Here is a 19,854-nt window from a genome sequence, read left to right on the forward strand (position 1 = left end):
ACAGTTCTCTATGTAATCGTCCGGATTTAATTTTTAATGAAAAATATCAGCGAACAGGGTTCGCAGGAACGCAATTCTATGTCTTTAATGACAAACAGCGAACAACGATTCAGTTTGTTTGTCTAAAGTCGTCCAATGATTCACGAGTGAATTTCAGTTACATCACGGCGTGTCAGCTTGGTGTACGAGGATGGATCAACTGATGCGAGTATTGGACAACAGGTAGCCTGGAATAAGGGTGAGCAGTTGACACCCGTAGAAACATAATAATGTTGGTGTCATATAATACGTCCGCCTCGTGAATACAAAAACCTTTCCATCAGCAAATGTCCAGAATGAGCGGTTTCCGGACAAAGGAGGTTGACTCGGTACAAGGACACAACGTATTGGACAAGATCGTATTGCCAGAGTGCGTATCATATACAAATGTCCACCCTGCAGTGTATGCTGGGTACTTGGTGGTTGCAATATCATACTTGTGAGGCTGATTTTCATGAACTGAAGTGTCACACTATTGTGCTGTATCATACTACTAATAATAAACGTATAACAAATCAACTGATGGTTTCCCTTTGCAGCTCATCAGGATCTTCAAGCCAGGTGAGTTTGTGGAATGATTTGTTGGCTGTCTATATATCAATCCCCCATCTGTCAGACCACGGGATTTGCTCTCACTGCTAAATGGACTGATTTACCACAGAGCCTAATGTTTCAACTCAAATGCAGATTTGTTAATGCCAAATGACAGCTGAGTGATATTTCTGAAGTACATAATACAAATGAAGTAATATTTGTGAAAAACGTTAATTCTTCACGCTGTTTCTGAAGTAAAACATAATTTCACATTGGGACATAAACCAGATCCTTTTGATCTCATCCAGAGCATTCCAATGATATGAAGTTTGTTCTTGTAACTTGATCCCGCCTATGTGGTCAAGTTCGGACTGCTGGCCATTCCCAAGCTGTCCAACCTGCCTTCTATATTTCCACAAATTCATTTATACGAATCTCTTCATGAGAACGTTTTAAAAGCTAGTTCAATATATACTTGACTAGCAATCAGCTATTAATTCAGACGTGTTATTAAAAGTGTGTTTCAGATTATTTTTTTCAATTGCTAAACAGATAAAATATTTCAAATCTGTTTCGTCGGACAATCGAGACTGGTTATTTTCAGGCGTTGACGTTTTACATCTTCTAGCTTTTGAAATAATATTAGAAAGAGGAACATGCCTTTTAAATCCTCACGCACTTACCTTTGATTAAAAGTTAAGGCTTTTCATTCATACACATGCACGTGATAACATTTCCTTCACAGACCTTCACATTATTGTTAGTTTTCCTCCTGACTTTGCCTGACGTATCGAAGCGGCTGGATAGGTGGACACATGTTTCTTGTTAATCTCCCAACATTGCCGGAGGTATCTGTAGTGGCTATCTATAGAGGGGACTTTGTGGCTGTAGTCACAAATTGTTTAAGGAATATGTCAAACTTTTCAATCTTATTCGTGTAAAGAATAATGACATTTAAAGTATGTAATTTCAAATTAACAACGCCAAAGAATATTCAGTCTCGATTACCTGCGAAAACAAATTCAGTTGGGCGTAAAAGGCAAAATTGTGGTGAAAATTATATGAATGGATAATTGAAACTGATTGATGACAGATGTTTGGACAAGCATGTTCTGTTCTACCGGGTGCTTCCACCACTCACAGTTTTCAATATACAACACATCTGTCATTCGACGGCGGTCAGGAAACAGTCGAGGCTGGACCAGACAATCCAGTGATCACTATCACGAGCAATGATCCACGTCATCGGGGTTCGACACAACGCTGCCAAACACGTCATCAAGCCTGACCTGCCGATCCACACGGTCCTAGTACGTGCTAGAGAGTAGGTATGCGTGAACACCCTCTGTAGAGGTCATACTACGCGCCAGCGAGTAGAGGTCATAGTACGTGCCAGCTAGTAGAGGTCATAGTACGTGCCAGCGAGTAGAGGTCATAGTACGTGCCAGCGAGTAGAGGTCATAGTACGTGCCAGCGAGTAGAGGTCATAGTACGTGCTAGCGAGTAGAGGTCATAATATGTGCCAGCGAGTAGAGGTCATACTACGCGCCATCGAGTAGAGGTCATACTTCGTGCCAGCGAGTAGAGGTCATAGTACGTGCCACCTAGTAGATGTCAGTACGTGCTAGCGAGTAGAGGTCATAATATGTGCCAGCGAGTAGAGGGCATACTAAGTGCCAGCGAGTAGAGGTCATACTAAGTGCCAGCGAGTAGAGGTCATAGTACGTGTCAGCGAGTAGAGGTCATAGTACGTGTCAGCGAGTAGAGGTCATACTACGTGCCAGCGAGTAGAGGTCATAGTACGTGTCGGCGAGTAGAGGTCATAGTACGTGCTAGCGAGTAGAGGTCATACTAAGTGCAAGCGAGTAGAGGTTATACTACGTGCCAGCGAGGAGAGGTCATACTACGTGCCAGCAAGGAGAGGTCATACTACGTGCCAGCGAGGAGAGGTCATACTATGTGCCAGGGAGGAGAGGTCATACTACGTGCCATCGAGTAGAGGTCATACTACGCGCCATCGAGTAGAGGTCATACTTCGTGCCAGCGAGTAGAGGTCATAGTACGTGCCACCTAGTAGATGTCAGTACGTGCTAGCGAGTAGAGGTCATAATATGTGCCAGCGAGTAGAGGTCATACTATGTGCTAGCGAGTAGAGGTCATACTAAGTGCCAGAGAGTAGAGGTCATACTACATGCCAACGAGTAGAGGTCATAGTACGTGTCAGCGAGTAGAGGTCATACTAAGTGCCAGCGAGTAGAGGTCATAGTACGTGTCGGCGAGTAGAGGTCATAGTACGTGCCAGCGAGTAGAGGTCATACTAAGTGCCAGCGAGGAGAGGTTATACTACATGCCAGCGAGTAGAGGTTATACTACGTGCCAGCGAGGAGAGGTCATACTAAGTGCCAGCGAGTAGAGGTCATACTACGTGCCAGCGAGAAGAGGTCATACTAAGTGCCAGCGAGTAGAGGTCATACTACGTGCCAGCGAGTAGAGGTCATAGTACGTGTCGGCGAGTAGAGGTCATAGTACGTGCTAGCGAGTAGATGTCATACTAAGTGCCAGCGGGGAGAGGTTATACTACATGCCAGCGAGTAGAGGTTATACTACGTGCCAGCGAGGAGAGGTCATACTACATGCCAGCGAGTAGAGGCCATAGTACGTGCCAGCGATGAGAGGTCATACTACGTGCCAGCGAGGAGAGGTCATACTACGTGCCAGCGAGGAGAGGTCATACTACGTGCCAGCGAGGAGAGGTCATACTACGTGTCAGCGAGTAGAGGACACACTAAGTGCCAGCGAGTAGAGGTCATAGTACGTGACAGCGGGTTGGGATGTGTGAACACATCCCGCAGAGGCCATATCATGGGATAGCACTGCGCATCATGTTGAGTGAGAGAGTTTAACGTCAATCGGCATTGTTTGATGTTGACAAGCAACGTGTCACATTCAGTAAATTCCTCTAAATGTACCCCATACCATTTCTGGAATGATGTAACCAGGCCTTTGATTATTAAACTTGGATTGAAATATTATGTACCTGAGCAACTGGGAAATATGAACGCCATATGCTTGAGCTAAAGCAATTTTTTCGACAGATGTAAATCCCCCTCTTGTCACACTGCTTGGTACAGAGGTTGCCATCATGTTCAATGTTTATGCATAGATCCACATACCACAATTGATATAGTGTCTCAGTTGTTTCCTTGATTTCCAAATTTTGTGGATACATAAGGTGGAGATACTCATTTATCTTGGCACTGTTGAAATGTAGACTTTCAAAGCCAGAGAATAACCAGTCTCGATTATCAGACGAAACACGTTCTATGGGGAGTTAACGGAAAACTAACGTTTACAAAATCCATTTGTATGCCCAAACAAAAAGATCAGCTGGGAGAGTGGCACAATTACTACTCACTGCGATACGAACCACATGTCGTGATCCCTTTCCTCAAATTGGACATATCATGAAACCTGCATTCTGAATATTGTTTAGTAGAGTTACTTTCTGTTTTAATAAATTTATCACATTACAAATAAATAATAATATTCAATTTCAGAACTCCTTTCATGGAAACAAAAACCCTGTCAATTGGAGATCGCATTTTTCTTTCACGAAAAGTATAGAAAAATAGAATGCTTTAAAACTTGATAAAATTGCCCTGGTCTGAGATTTCATAAAAAATATATCTTTTGAAGTTTTCAAGATCCGCTTGATTAATAACTCGTGTCTCATGTTTTCTCTGGCAGTATTCAATAAGGCCTTGTCTGATTGTTGTCAGATTATTGTCAGTGGATCTGACAAGGAACTGGTGTCACAATAAAATTTTGATCCTGCAATATAAAACACAGAGGTATACACCTTTGCGTGTGATTCAAGTTTACTGATATGTTGATACCGTATCGGTGATAGTGATATTGTATTAGCAAAATGAGTAATTATGTTATTGATTTGAGTTACTATTATCCATCAGTATCTTGTGTTGACTGCTTTGGTGTGAATATTTTGATACGCACCTCATGTATTTATCTTAATGGTTTCGGGGGCAAGGTAGCCCAGTCGTCTAAGGCGCCGCAATTCCCTGTGCAGAGTGGCTCCAGAAATCTATGATTTTGGGTTCGAATCCCGGATCGCCCTGTTCATGTTTCTAGGTTTGTCTGCACCATGCTCGTGCTGGTGGGTTTCACCATAGTGGTAAACGTCTGAGACCTGCATCACTTCGGGCTTTCCTCCCACACAAAGCTGATACGCGGTGGTGGAATTGGAATACTGTTAAAATCGGCGTTAAACCTACCTCACTAACCCACTTACTGGTTTGGGTTTGAAAATACATTTTCTATATACAATGTCGTTTGTATATTCTGATGAAAATAGAAATATGGAGTTGTGTTTGAGATATATCTAGATTTATGTCTTGTTTTTCTCAAAAAGGCTCAACTAAGTAGCCTATGTCGCAATTTTACGTCAAACGTCAAAGATTATATCTTAGTTCAACGAGCCTGTTTTAAGTGTTCATCTGTGTAATTTTCTATATTGCCAAACTGAAATGTCTGATATTTAGCTACAACGGCTAATCTTCTAAATGGAGAAACCTGACGTGATAACTGACGTCAAACACGAAACAATATAAACCATTAGTTCTCTATCCCACCCCCATCCTTCAGCCAAGGAAATGGTTGCCCAACATTCTGTGTACGCACTTGATTAACGTAATCACCACGCATCCACGATTCTAGACTCTCCAAGACGCCACGATCACCCTTCCTTCTTGCCACTGTGATGTTCTATACAAACAGACCTGAGGGCTTGGGAACCCACTCTGCGAGAAGCATGCAGGTACGAGCCAGGTGCTACCTCGTCCATCTATTGTTCTTCATTCGTCATGCTTGTAACACCAGAGTTCAATGAACGTGTGTTGTAAATGCTGGTGTTTCATCTTTGACAAAGGAGAGATTTGAGACGCAGAGATCTTAGGTGTCCAGCTGATATTCTATCGTGGAAAAGAAATGATGCTGTGGCTAGACGTGGTATCAGCAGCATAATGTATTGAGTATATACTTTGTCTTATTGCATCAAGCACCAAATTTCAAAAGGTTACACTACATTTTTCGTCTTAGTCTATTTCCGTCTGGGAAAAGAGCATAATATACATATAAGTTGACAGTCTTTATAAGTTAACAGTTGAATGACATGAGAAGAGTTAGTTTTAACTACGTTGTATTTAGATTAGAAAGAAATAATATTAGGCAAGAAATGAATGAGCAAACTTATATGAAAGAGATCCTAAATATCACTTACGTACCTTCCTTGCGTCGAATAAGCACAAGTCAAATGGGTTGGTAGAACTTGGTAGAAATGGATAGATCATATTCAAAAGCTAATGTCCCCCAAATTTTCACTCTTGATCACACCGTGAACCAAACATTTTTCGATTTGGAGCTTGTGTTAGGGTTAGCATTTATGGCCCATAGCTCCGCTCACAGAGGTGATTGGGGGTCAAGGACGGTGAAAACGTGGCCTCGAGGTCAAGGTCTACCCGCATGCAAAGTTTCAATGCGCTGCGACATCTTTCACATCCGAGCCGTATTTTCGACCAAAAATGTCAAATCGTCGTAGGGGTCTCAGACTTTACAGGACGACTCCTTAGGTCGCAGCACAAGTCAACTCAACATACACGGACGGCCAAAAGAAATTTAACCACTTTGAAAATTAAATTGCAAAAGTTTAAAAACACAAGTTCAAAGTAAAGTAATGCAAAATACATCGTCCTAACACAACAATGCTCTATGAAGAAAGTGACACACGTCCACAGCACGTTTTTATTTTGTATGTGAAAAACACATGCCCCTTTGGCAGCCGAAACTACACGTGCAATATGGACATGTAAACGATACGGACGGCATGTCAGACACTCACACTGATAAAAAAACACTACATAAATCCAGGACTGACACCCCGACATCGCGAGCGGACCCTGGGTATGATACAGATGGGAGCCACCCATGCCCACATTGCTAGAACTGCTGGTTGCTCCCGTAATGATTAACTAACCTGATGCAACGTAAACAGCCAGGCAGGGCAGGCATCAGACAGGCCAAGATCAGGCAGACCTCGGGTAACAAACAACAAATGAAGAACGGTACTTCGCATGCTCTCTGAAGGAATGTGTGGGTCATCGCCACCACCACTGGTCATCGTTAATGGTCATTTGACACCTCGGCATTACATGGATGACTTTCTTCGTCCGATTGTCCTACCAGTTCTGCAAAACCTGCCACGTAGCACGTAGGGTCCATTCTCAGCATGACAACGCCAGGCCTTCACACACCCCAGACATATCCCCCACAGAACACCTCTTGGACGTCACGGATCATCGTTTCCGACAGCGACCACACCCTTCAGCCAACCAACAAAATTGATCCAGGCCATCCAAAAAAGAATGGCGACGTGTCCCTCTTGATGTCATCAGACGACTGACTTTTTCTGTGCGTCTTGTAGCAGGGTCTGGACACACAAGCTAATAATGTGACGTGTTATTGAACTTGCGCGTCTTAAGATGCGTGTGCCCTTTGTCCCTTACGCTGAAACCTTGTTTTTGCTATCCTACCTAAATTCAGGCAACTGTTATGCCAACATCGTATGCTGTATGAGTGTCATTTTAAACGTTGATTTCGTTGAGGTTTTGATCTTTTCAATACATTTTACTTCATGCATCTGTCTTTCGTAAAGTTTCATTTGGCCGTCAGTTTAGTAACTTGACAGACATTGATACTTTAGGCCATATCTTATAACAAATGCTTCACCAAAATTATATTTGAAAAACGGAAATAGCGTAAATTAAAGCGACGAAACTCCTTCCTTATTTGTAAGGAATTGTACGATTCCGACTACATCATGGGCACATGTTTATGAATCACTATCAAATAGTAATGGTACCAGGTGTTTGCGAAAAGGTGAGTGTATCCTGCCCCACCAGTGGCAACGGTAACAAACACATGCAAAGGCAAGTAATTTGTTCACCTGAAAACACGGGGCATATGCTATAAATCAAAATAAGAAATTGCATCGGACATCAATTTTGTCCCTGATGCGTCAAATTTGGAAACGTCGTCCACGTGGCGACCATAAAACGTTTCGAAAGGATTACTGTGGCCTTTTGTAACCTTGACGAAACATCTTCTGAGCAAGAGTCGTATCACGCTCTCTGCAATCTTGGTAGAAAGAGCATTTTCGATTTTTACTCAAATGTTGTGAAATGTAAACACCAAGGGCTAGAGCTGCAGGAATATTGTTCGGCATAAAGGGAAAGTTGACTTTTGGGAAGTTGAAGTCATATCTCTTGTTGTACAGTCAGGTGAGGAGTGTTTTGTCGGTCTGAATCTTTGTACATAAAATAAATATGAAACAGATGAAGTGGTCGTCTCCTTTATTTCTCAATAAACTTCAGATGGCATTTGCTTTCATTTTTGATAAATTGACCTGAATCTCTGAAGATACATATGTAACTGTATCTTTGCTCGCCACGTTTCGTTTCAAAAGATCAATGGATCAAGGAATGAAGTTTTCCCTTACGTTTGTCATGTGGGATAGTGATGTACACAGTTGAAAACCTCGAGACACCTAAAACGTGTGAGGCGAAATCGTCCCCTAAACAGAAAAAAAAGATTCTATAGTCGATAGACGCTACAACCGAGTCCACATATCGGGCAATAAAAACTAATGTCAAGCTCCGCAGGGCATTTTTTAAGCCACGCCCCCAAAGTAGTTTTATTTTGGAATCCGATTACGGATCTGGATTAAATACTTTCTTTGAATGTTATGAATTATTTCTCTCGTGAATTGACTTAATGCATCTGGGAAAATTGATATTTGCAAGAAAATTACAATACGTTTTTGTCAGGTTACTTGCACTTTAAGACGAGCAATTTACAGAGATATATTTAAAGAGCAATTATAAAATTTGGTTTAGAGCTAGTAATGTGTAATAAGGACAACCCTTATGTGTGCAATGTGTGACTTGATGGGTTACTGTCTTGATGAGATGGGATGAACATTTTGTGAACGTTTTAAGGTATTGATCGAATACCATGAGAACGGTTGGTTAGAATCACGATGGGTTGGGAGTATCAAGACGTTCATAAGATTCGATATCTTAGTGTAATAATTTCTGCTTTGTATATTTTGGTTTAGGAAAGGAGAATCCCATTTATATGGAGTGCAGGCTTGGAGCGCTGCAAACCAAGAAGCGGAGAATGTAACGGGGGATGAACTACATGGTGAAGTGAATGGCTAAATACGATGAGAATTGCATCAAGTTGTTATGAGTAAGGAGAATGAGATTGCCTTTTCTGTGTTTTGAGAAGTTGACGACGTTTATATACCCATGAAGATAATTTACTTATCTTTCTTTAAAGAATGGAACTGTATTGGGAAGATGATTGAAATCTTTGCATGATGCTTAGATTATGCTGAACATATCTTGATTAGTCCATGGTATAAAATTGTGTTTCTCGGAATTGCAACATCGTTTGCATAAGTCTTTCTGGAGGATGGGTGATTCAGTAATTTGATTCAAATGGAATGCTTCCGTCTGGACGTCCAAGCATTAACATATTTCAGTAATCTTAACACGTGGGTGTATTATGTGAAAATTTTGACAAAGGAACATATCTAATAACTATTTTTACGTGGCTGCAATCATGAAACCTATTTGAATTATTCAATTTAAGTGTGGCATTTTACACTTTCACATCTGCATTTCCTACTTTCTGCACACCGTTGATTTTGATACAGTTGAAATTAAATTAAATTAAATTAAAGAGCGTTTTGATATCCTTGGTAATCGGATGTTATCGAGTTAAGATACCTTGTCCTGCTTACACGGGAAATACTCACTCTGATAACTGCCAATGGCCGTTAGACCTGACAAGGTCCAAATTCGTTTTCATACAACTATACAGAGAAGTATCTTATGCTAGTTTAAACCCTCGTTTTGGATATCTGTTATGTGTTTTGTGAGTACGTTCGTGCTTCCCAGACCAAACAGGTTGAGTGTGAACACCCTACCGGTGTGTCATGAATGTGAACACCGTACCTGTTTATGTACCCTGTGTGTAGTTGCAGTAGAAGCTCTACTGGAGATGGTGGTACTAGCAGTAGAAGCTCTACTGGAGATGGTGGTAGTTGCAGTAGAAGCTCTACTGGAGATGGTGGTAGTTGCAGTAGAAGCTCTACTGGAGATGGTGGTACTAGCAGTAGAAGCTCTACTGGAGATGGTGGTAGTTGCAGTAGAAGCTCTACTGGAGATGGTGGTAGTTGCAGTAGAAGCTCTACTGGAGATGGTGGTAGTTGCAGTAGAAGCTCTACTGGAGATGGTGGTAGTTGCAGTAGAAGCTCTACTGGAGATGGTGGTAGGAGGAGGAGTAGAAGCTGTACAGGTAGTGACAGTAGTGACATATGTCATGTTTCGCAATTATCGTAATTGCATTGATTAATATCTAAGTATATTCAAACCTGGATTTCATCGTTTCTTCTTCAGCTGAATGAATGTACACAACGACTTTGAATTCCAGTGGAAGTCCATATATCTCATATCTCTATGAGTTTGATCGGTTAAAAACTGGAAAGCATTTACAAGATTGTAAATTCAAGAACTCATATTTATCTCTGAATGCAGGAAAAAACACAGTGACTAACACAATTACCTGCACAATGAGAAGTGACAGTAAATGCAGGATGCAGCTCGTTCAAAAAGACGGAAGACATGCAGATTTCCTCTTATCTTATTTGATATTACTGATCAATGCAACAGTTTAGACAATACGATTTACGACCTAATCTAAAATAAGGTTCACCAAGGTGCTGTTGTGCAAGACAACGACTGTCTTCGGTCTATGTTGAGGTATGGGAATTCCGATCACCTTAGCGCTAAGATCGCTTTGTACAACGGACCCAGAGATATATCCTCTGTGTCGTAGTATGTTTTTTTTGTTCCTCATACACATGTATATTCGTATAGCGACGTATGTATATCTGAGCTGCTCTCACATTCTATACGTACTGTAAAAGTGCTGAACTAAAAGGGACTGTCAGACTTAACTTTGAGTTTATTAAGACACATGAGGCAAACATGACAGCGCTGTTAGCCTTCCTTAATTATTTCCTGAAACGTCGGAGTAAGTTTGCCATGGCGGAGTGGGTCTGTGGCTGGTCACTGGATTGAAAAGAAACTTAATCGTCCTATAACCATATTGCCGCTCGTGTCTCTAGTGGCTCTCGATCCAGGGACCTTGTGTCTGCAGTCACGCCGGTTTCCTCGACTTGATAAGAAAAGTGTCAAAATTGAATCATTTGGGAGAAAAATAACTACTGTTAAACTATGTAAGACACATAGACAAATATACGATTAAATTTGATGCAATTTTCCTTATATTGTGTAACCAAATTGGTGACACTGAATGATCACACGGGCGAAATGAGTTATTTTATCAAGGTGTTCGTTAATTTTGTCCTCATCGATTGCGTCAGTACAGCGAAATAACTACATCGATCGTATAGATGTTTGTATGTTGTTACCTACATGTATCTTAAAGATACAAGACCGCGTTGTAAGTGTTCTATTTCCCATGAGTTCATGCTCATTCTGACTAAGAAATACTATTTTAAAACAGAAATATGTAGCCTCCGTAATACATTCCTCTATTTGGACATGTTAGTAGAGTTGTGTATTACATACTGGTCATCTCTTAGAAAGGACCACCTTATATACCTATTGTGCAAACGATGGGCCAATTCCGAGAAACATATTTTTCTATCACATAATAATGAAGATCCAGTTAGCATACTATCCAACCAAGCACCACGTAAATACTTCAATCATTCACTCAAAACAGTTGTATGCTTCAAAGAGCACAGAAAACTAAATCTCATTTTCCTAATTGCTTACTGCTTGATTAAACCATCTCTTCTCATCATCCATGAACTACATTCCTCTAACCAGTTTATCGTGCTCCAAGTCTGCATTCCATATGAATTGTTTGCTCCTTTCCTCAACCAAAATATACTAAGCGGAAATTATTGAACTAAGATTTCGAATTTTATGATATAAATATCTTCCAAAGTGTTTGAAACTAACCTTTCTCATGGTATTCAGCCTCTTTGGTCTAGTGGTAGAGCGCCCGCCCGGAGAGCGGAAGGTCCGGTGTTCGATCTCCGGCCGCGTCATACCTAAAAGACGTTAAAAACGATGGTATTTGATGTTACCCTGTCGTGCGCTTGGCATTTAGGGGCTAAAACCAGGACTGGTCGGCTCGGAGTCAGTATACTGTGTATGAGTGGGGTATTCATGTTATATTGCAGCATGGTATCTCAGTGAGCTAGCACTATAAATCGGCATCAGTCCGGACAGACAGACAGACAGACAGACAGACAGACAGACACACACACACACACACACACACACACACACACACACACACACACACACACACACACACACACACACCAACCTTGCATGCACGTCGCTATATAAGTGCACTAATCTTGGACGCGGCGTTAAACCCCATTTCACCTCACCTCATGGTATTCAAGCATTGCAATAAAAACGTCTACAAAACTGTTCTTCTACCTCATCAGCAAGGCTGTCCTTTTGCATCCATATCCGACTCCTTTCCCGACTAACCCAAACACTGACAACACAAGCAACCATTCCCACCTTCAGCCCCAATGTAACCACCATTCTCCACTTGTCTTGGCTACTCTTCAACAAACTGGTATAGACATAATCTGTACACGGGGTTTTCCTTATTACACGTTACTTGCTCTCAACCACATTTAATAGTTGTTCTTTAAATCTTTCACCGTAAAAGGTTCATCTTAATTAATTGTGGCACATGATACCGAAAGGAAAGCATCAACTTGTTCGACCTATGTTTTGCTCAAGCCAACATGACAGGATTTCTTCAAAGGAAGATACGTTAGTGATATTCACGATCTCTTTCATGTAGCTTTGTTTTTCCACGTCTTTGGCTTAATATTATTTATTGACAATCCTAATACATTGTGCTCAAAGAAACTCTTTTTATGTTATTCAACGGCGGACTTATAACGACTGTCACTTCATATATATATTATTGTAGCGGACGAATCCACCAATAAAGACCGGATCCGGTGTTCTTCGGCTGAATTCTTTAATAACTAGTCACGACCTCGTTGATTCAAGGGTCCTGTCAGCATTATCACGGTAAATACACGGGGCTTCGGATGTATTCACATAAAATAATCCATTAACCAACTGTAACTGGTATAGCCTCTTTCATCTACAGTCATATAGTTGGTTGCAAATTACACTGGCATGGAACATACAACATAATTTAATACTGAAATAACATTACAAAATTACAAATTATATAATTACAATTGTATACTCATCGCATCATTTTGTTGATGACAATGCAGAGTCTAGCCACGGCATCGTTTCTTTCCCCAGCTAGAATACATCAGCTGGACACTTTAGATTTCTGGATCTCAGATATCTCCTTTGGCAAAGATGAAACACCAGCATTTACAACACACGTCCATTGATCATTAGCGTTATAGGCAAGGCGTGTGTATGGTCAGGAAGAACAACAGAGGGGCGAGATAGCACCCTGACTTACTCCTTTGGAAAGTGCATACCACATCATTGTCTCAGCATTCGAATTTTGTATATATGTGGAACATCAAGTCGCATGGTATATTTTAGGAAGAAAGGTGGTTTGATGTTGGTGTCTTATGAGTCTACGTTTTTTCGTGGATGCGTGGTGATTATATTAATCAAGTGGGCACAAAGCAGGTTCAGCAATCATTTCCTTGGCTGAAGGATGGGGGGGGGGGGGGGGGGGGGGGGGGGGCAATTGAATAGACATCGTCCTACTCAGGTTTGTGTTTGACGTCATTTACAACATCAGGTTTCTCCATTTAGCAGATTAGTTGTAGTTAAACATCAAACGTCCCCCCCCCCTTCACAATACAGAACTTTACACGAATGACACACAATACAGGATCGTTGAACAAGGGTTTTATCTTGTCAACCGTTTGACGTCATTTGTGACATAAAGCTTCTCAATTGAACACTTTTTTATTGGCCGAAGATCAGAGATATATAATACTGGAAGGAACACCCATGTTAGATTACAGGAATGGCCATTCCAATTTTAACACTATCCTTATCAAATCGAGATTCAGACTCAAGCTTTCCGGATCGATTGCCACTCGAGACACGTCTGGCAATGTTGGGAGATTAAGATCAAACTCGTGACCACCAAACCACTTTACAATGTCCGACACATTCCGACGTTTGACTAGATCATGAAGAAGTGTAACACGATTGTGGGGATCTGTGAAGTAAGAACGTTTTTTTATACGTGTATGAATCAAAATCCCTTTCGGCGACTCTAAGACAACTAACCTGAAGATGATAACGGCATGCTTCATCTTTCCTGCAATATATTTCAAAGGTTAACGATGTATATATGTCGAGAAAATATCTTCACGTTCGGTGCTCATGAAATAGACAGTATTGTTCTTGCTCTCCATGCGACTGTGAAATATCGTCTCTTGTAATATATCTGGTAAGTATTAATTTATTTGACAAACGAAATGAAATATAAACAAATTATAATAGTGCGTCTAAATTATTCGTTGATGCCTAGTTACTCGTAGACAGACTTTGAAAACGTTCTCAAAAGGAGGGCTCGAATGAATAAATTCGTTGAAATACAGTATCTTCGTTCACCTTCCAAATTTCAGGCACAACATGCAATGTTTCGGCCACGTCTGTTAATAGTCCGCTTAAGGCATTACATGATATCACATGCGTATGAGAGAATTTTTTCTTATTTATATTTCGTTTGGTATAACCAACATGATCAAGGAACTTGAAGGCCTCAGTAAGGCTTTCAAAAGGTTTTATGGTAGACATGTAGAGGACATTTCCAAACTTGACGCATCAGTGGCAAACATGCTGTTCGATGCAATTCCCTATTTTCACTTGTACCCTATGTTCCCGTGTTTTTTCAGGTGAACAACTGACTTGCCCTTGCATGTGTTTGTGACGGGTGCCACCGGTGGGACAGGCCACGCTCACCTTTTCGCGAACGCCTGGTATCCTCACTATTTGATAGTGATTCATAAACACATGCTCATGATATAGTCGGAATAGTACAATCGACTCTGCTTTATGCAGATATTTCTATTGGATATGGAAAGGGTTTTGTCGCTTTATTCACAAATCACAACACACGTCTTGAAGTTATAGATTTGTCTAGAACCGTGGGAACATAACTCATTAACTATCGTGATGGTAAATAATCATAGTAAAGTGGGTCTCGACTCACAGGCGTCAAAATACCATGTCTGTTGTTTGTCTCGATTGAAATAAAGTTGAAATTATTCACTTTCAAACAAGCGTTCAGCTGTGTCTCGTGTTCGCTACTGGAACCTCGTGCGAAATGTTCTTGAAATCAGCCATGCAGGTGTCTACTTAAACTGGATTAAGAGGGGTCGTCTCCAAAGTAAATAGTAGATACTTCAGTGTTTACCAATTTAGATGTTTTATTACATAATCTAAATGAGTGTACACAGTGATGTACATCAGTTTATTCTCATTATTTTTAATTACAATATCAACATACAAACACACACTCAAACTGGTAAGGTGTATACATTTAGCCAGTTCGTCATGGGAGTGACTTTCGGAGTGAATATTAATGTCACTACACCTGTCTTTTTGTATTTTCGCAGTGTTCAGGTATTTCGATGTGAGGTCTTACTTTTAGCTATTCAAATAGGATGAACCATTTCAAGTGCAATTGAAAAGACATCAATGTCAGATATAAATCGTAGTTCAATCATTGGAGGTGGTGAGGTGAAATGGGGTTTAACGTCGCGTCCAAGATTATTGCACTTATCTAGCGACGTGCATGTACGTATGTGTGTGTGTGTGTGGCTGCTTGTACTAGTCCGGACTGATACCGATTTATGGTGCTAGCTCACTGAGATACCATGCCGCAGTTTAACATGAATACCCCACTCAGACACAGTATACTGACTCCGAGCCGACCAGTCCTTGTTCAGCCCCTTAATGCCGAGCGCCAGACATGGTAACAACAAATACCATCTTTAAACGTCTTTTGGTATGACGCGGTCGGGGATCGAACCCCGGACCTTCCGCTCACCGGGCGGACGCTCTACCACTAGACCACGGAGGCGGTCGCCACCTTTGGAACCGCAGCAGGTATTCCAATCTGATTTTTTCTTTCAGTCAGATCGTGCCCCGGAGATGACATCAGCGTTATTTGTGTTGACAAAGGCGAGCATATCGAAGTTCCTGTGAACTTTCACTCTTTGAAATGTGGCATGTTTACAACTTTGCACATGCTAATACCATTCTAAGGATTCATGATAGCGGATACGATTAATATTAATAGCGGATGTTGATTGTTTGCTACGGACAATCACACCAACCAATTTGAACACCGTAGTCGATTATCTCACATGACAACGGACTTTACGGTACGTCTGAGTTTTTGCGTGTTGATACTTGTGTGAAAGCGAAATGGTCGCAGGTTTTCTGGACAAAACGCTGTCCCCCATAATATTGCTTGAATACACACTGACTTGACAAGCTGACTCTTTATGTACAGGAGTAGTCTTGGTAGTTGTTCTAGTTGTAGCACTAGTAGTCGTGGTTCTAGATATTAACTTGTATCAATGTTGTTGTAGTAGTAGTAGTAGTAGTAGTAGCAGTAGTTGTGGTGCTGGTTGTCGTGGTTGTTGAATGTTAGTTTAGTATGTAGTATATACTGTCGCCGTAGTAGCAGTATGTTGTCGCAGTGGCTGTAGTAAAAGAAGCAGTAGTGGTAGTTGTAATTATGCGGCCTATGAGGAATCCAGACGGTCTGTATGTCAATTTGACACTAATTAATAAGGGTAATATTACCAATTAAATGGCTCATTAGAAGCCCCCTCCCACCCCCACCCCCAGTTTTAATCCGTTAAACCAACAACAGCTAAGCTGATTTAGCAGAAAAGTGTACCGCACTAGGATTTCGTTTGGCATCAGGTCGACATCCTGCGAATACCAAAAATAATTGCATGGTTTGGTATCATTTTCTCGGTTAATCGCAAATTATTCCTATTACTCGAGAAGCTCCACCAAAGACATTTGTACAGTTAATTTCTTGGAGTAATGAATAAGACTACTTCTACTGCTACTACCACCATCTGCAGTACAGCTACTACTGCTTCTACTGCTACTACCACCTTCTCCAGTACAGCTTCTACTGCTACTACCACCATCTGCAGTACAGCTACTATTTCTTCTACTGCTACTACCACCTTCTCCAGTACAGCTTCTACTGCTACTACCACCATCTGCAGTACAGCTTCTACTGCTACTACCACCTTCTCCAGTACAGCTTCTACTGCTACTACCACCTTCTCCATTACAGCTTCTACTGCTTCTACTACTACTACTACCTTCTCCAGTACAGCTTCTACTGCTACTACCGCCTTCTCCAGTACAGCTTCTACTGCTACTACCACCTTCTCCAGTACAGCTTCTACCGCTTCTACTACTACTACCACCTTCTCCAGTACAGCTTCTACTGCTACTACCACCATCTGCAGTACAGCTTCTACTGCTACTAAGGTTATTACAACTACTACGGCAACCAATGATTCCACTGCGATTACTGCTACGACTACAGCTTCTACTGCAACCTCTACCTGTACTACAACTACGGCTACTTCCGCCACCACACTACAAAGCCTACCGCCAGCATTAGGACTAGTATCAGTGCCCCTAAGGCTACTGCTATACGGCTACTTCTACAACTTCTGTTATTATGTGAGAACGCTATGTGCAATTTGCCAAAGTGTTTGCCTCGCTCAGTAGCCCTGGGTTACCTGTTTTTGATTTGTGCAATATTTCTTGTTCAGATTTCTAAGTGCTATTCTTTCCTCAGATTACCATGACTGGTTAACATTAGAATGATAATTACGTACGTATGTTAGCCTTGCTTTCAGTAAATCTCAGCGTAGCATTATGAGTAAGTTTCGATGTGGCACTCTGCCCTTGGGAATTAAACAAGGTACACATGCTCGTCCAAATACTTCTCTTCAGTACTATGTAAACTTTGTAACAGCAACCTGTGGAAGACGAGGTACATTTTCGTGCAAAAATGTTTCAACGAAGAAAACAAAAGCTCTGGGCTTCTTCTTGATGTTGATAGAATGACATGCATAAATATGACAAAGACGAGAGGAAGAAGTAAACAATCACAAACAGACGACTCAGAATACATAGATGAAGTAGAACACATCTAGCAATAGCAATGGGCTACCTGACATATATGTTCCTAGGAACTAAATCTTAGAAACGGGTGAAGACTTTGTGAGTTGAAAACAGTTTACTGCAGACTTCAGTATATACATGTCTTGACTAATTCCTCACACCGCACTCATGACAACATCCAAAAAGACCAACCAAAACCCAAGAGCAAATTATAACACAAAAAGATAAACAAATACAAGAAAGCTAAAACACAAATGAACAAAAACATACTCAAATAATCACATACATTTTTAATGAGAAAGTATATTTTCAAAGCGATATGATGCAAGTGATCTTCTGGATTATTGAATATATTCCACGACTATTATTTTGCTTCAGGTCCAATATGTATTACTGTAATGTTTACACAATGAAGACGCTTTGGTTTCTGGTTGATTTCAGAATTCCAACAAGAATTTCAGAAGGCTACGGCTTCCGAATCATCTTGAATGCGCCCTTCAGTGATGCTCGTTCACTTCATTGGAATCTGTTGGTTGATCAGAAAAAGGGTTAAATAAAATGTCTTTCGAAATGAATATAAACCCTCTTTTCAATTTAAGAAAGTTCAGTCATTGAATATCGAGTCACTATTCATACACCAAAATATCAATAATCTAAATTGTGCACTGGATGCTTTTCGTAAAAAATAATAAGACTTTACGTTTTTAGGGCAAGTAAATCCAGGTGGTATTCATTACCCAAAGAAATTAATTGTATAAAATGTCTTTGGTAGAGCTTCTCGTATAAAAGGATTAATTTCGGATTATCTGAGCAAATGATACCAGACCATGCAATATATTAATATCCCCAAAGAAGACAAAATCCCCAGACGTTATTTCAAATGAAATTTGACTTATTTCTCCGGGAACTTATGGGAACAAATATAGTCTCAATTTCGTTGATTGCAGTTTGATGTGTGGTATTTAGAATAGAGGACGGCGGTCGGCACTTTCTTGGAGCAAACAGACATTTTAATTCTCCCCAAATACGAGTCATTTTAGGTCTTATACACATTTGACTTTCTCTTATGAGATTCCAGCTTTATTGCGTTGAACGAAGGCTTTAAAACAGCAGCGGCCTTCCCACGAAAGGAGTAACTAGTCGATAAATCACAAACCTCTGGTCCAATTATATCGCCCCTGTATTCATGACGACTGAATGTGTTTGTTATCATACGACGGTTTCTCAATAACATCGAATAGTTACGACTATTGTTGACTCTGGAATTAGTCGCTGCTTGTGGGGTTGCTTCAGAGTATAGCACAACTGTTGTCGTTGTCGAAAGTACTATTTCAACACGGCAGGAACTAAAAGAGAACAATTCAACTTTATTTAATTGAGACCTGTTTAGTCATCTATTCATGTAATGTTCATCGCTATTTTGCCTTTTACTCCCAATGAAATATGTTTCGTCGGATAAGCGAGACTGGTAATTCTCTCATGTTCACGTTATATGATTATGTCCAAAAGCAAGTGCGTTGAGGTGGTCCAAGGTACCAACAAATTCTTTTATAGGAATCTCTGCATGGGCACTGTTTCAACGCATGTTTGCAGTTCTAATTCAGAGTTAACTAGGCGGCAGGCAATAATTTAGATGCTTCATTAAGACTATGATTCAATGTCTTAGAAGATGTTATATATCAGTCACACTGTGAACATTTCCGATAAAAATATGTAAAATAACATTAAAAAGGAAAGCACATTGTTTGTCATTAGAAACCCTTGCATTTATGAGCACCGAACGTGAATACATTTATATGAGTTATGAATTGTTAACATTTGAAATAAATATTGCAGCAAATACGATGTCGTTGTCATGTTCAGGTTAGCTGTCAAAGAGTCAGAAGGAAGGATTGGACTTTTACACAAATAATTAAAAACGATTCTAACTTCACAGATCTTCAAAATA

The 19,854-nt window shown here is 40.7% G+C and overlaps 1 protein-coding gene across 1 annotated transcript; it reads left to right on the top strand.

Annotated features, from left to right (window-relative positions):
- The first annotated feature begins 335 nt into the window (after nt 1-335).
- On the top strand, nt 336-17,260 carry LOC139451120 (dynein heavy chain-like). Its single transcript, XM_071232918.1, has 4 exons — nt 336-368; nt 579-600; nt 9,689-10,008; nt 16,841-17,260. The coding sequence occupies exons 1-4, from the start codon at nt 336-338 to the stop codon at nt 17,258-17,260; spliced, it is 795 nt and encodes a 264-aa protein (XP_071089019.1).
- Nucleotides 17,261-19,854: the final 2,594 nt, after the last annotated feature.

This window comes from Haliotis cracherodii, unplaced genomic scaffold, assembly GCF_022045235.1.
Source record: "Haliotis cracherodii isolate W230 unplaced genomic scaffold, xgHalCrac1.p SCAF_8, whole genome shotgun sequence".
Lineage (NCBI taxonomy): Eukaryota > Metazoa > Mollusca > Gastropoda > Lepetellida > Haliotidae > Haliotis > Haliotis cracherodii.

Coding starts and splice junctions, on each gene's coding strand:
- LOC139451120 (XM_071232918.1), top strand. CDS start 336: ATGAGCGGTTTCCGGACAAAGGAGGTTGACTCG. Junction 601..9,688: donor CATCAGGATCTTCAAGCCAG/GTGAGTTTGTGG, acceptor CCCTGTGTGTAG/TTGCAGTAGAAGCTCTACTG. Junction 10,009..16,840: donor GAGGAGTAGAAGCTGTACAG/GTAGTGACAGTA, acceptor CACCATCTGCAG/TACAGCTACTACTGCTTCTA.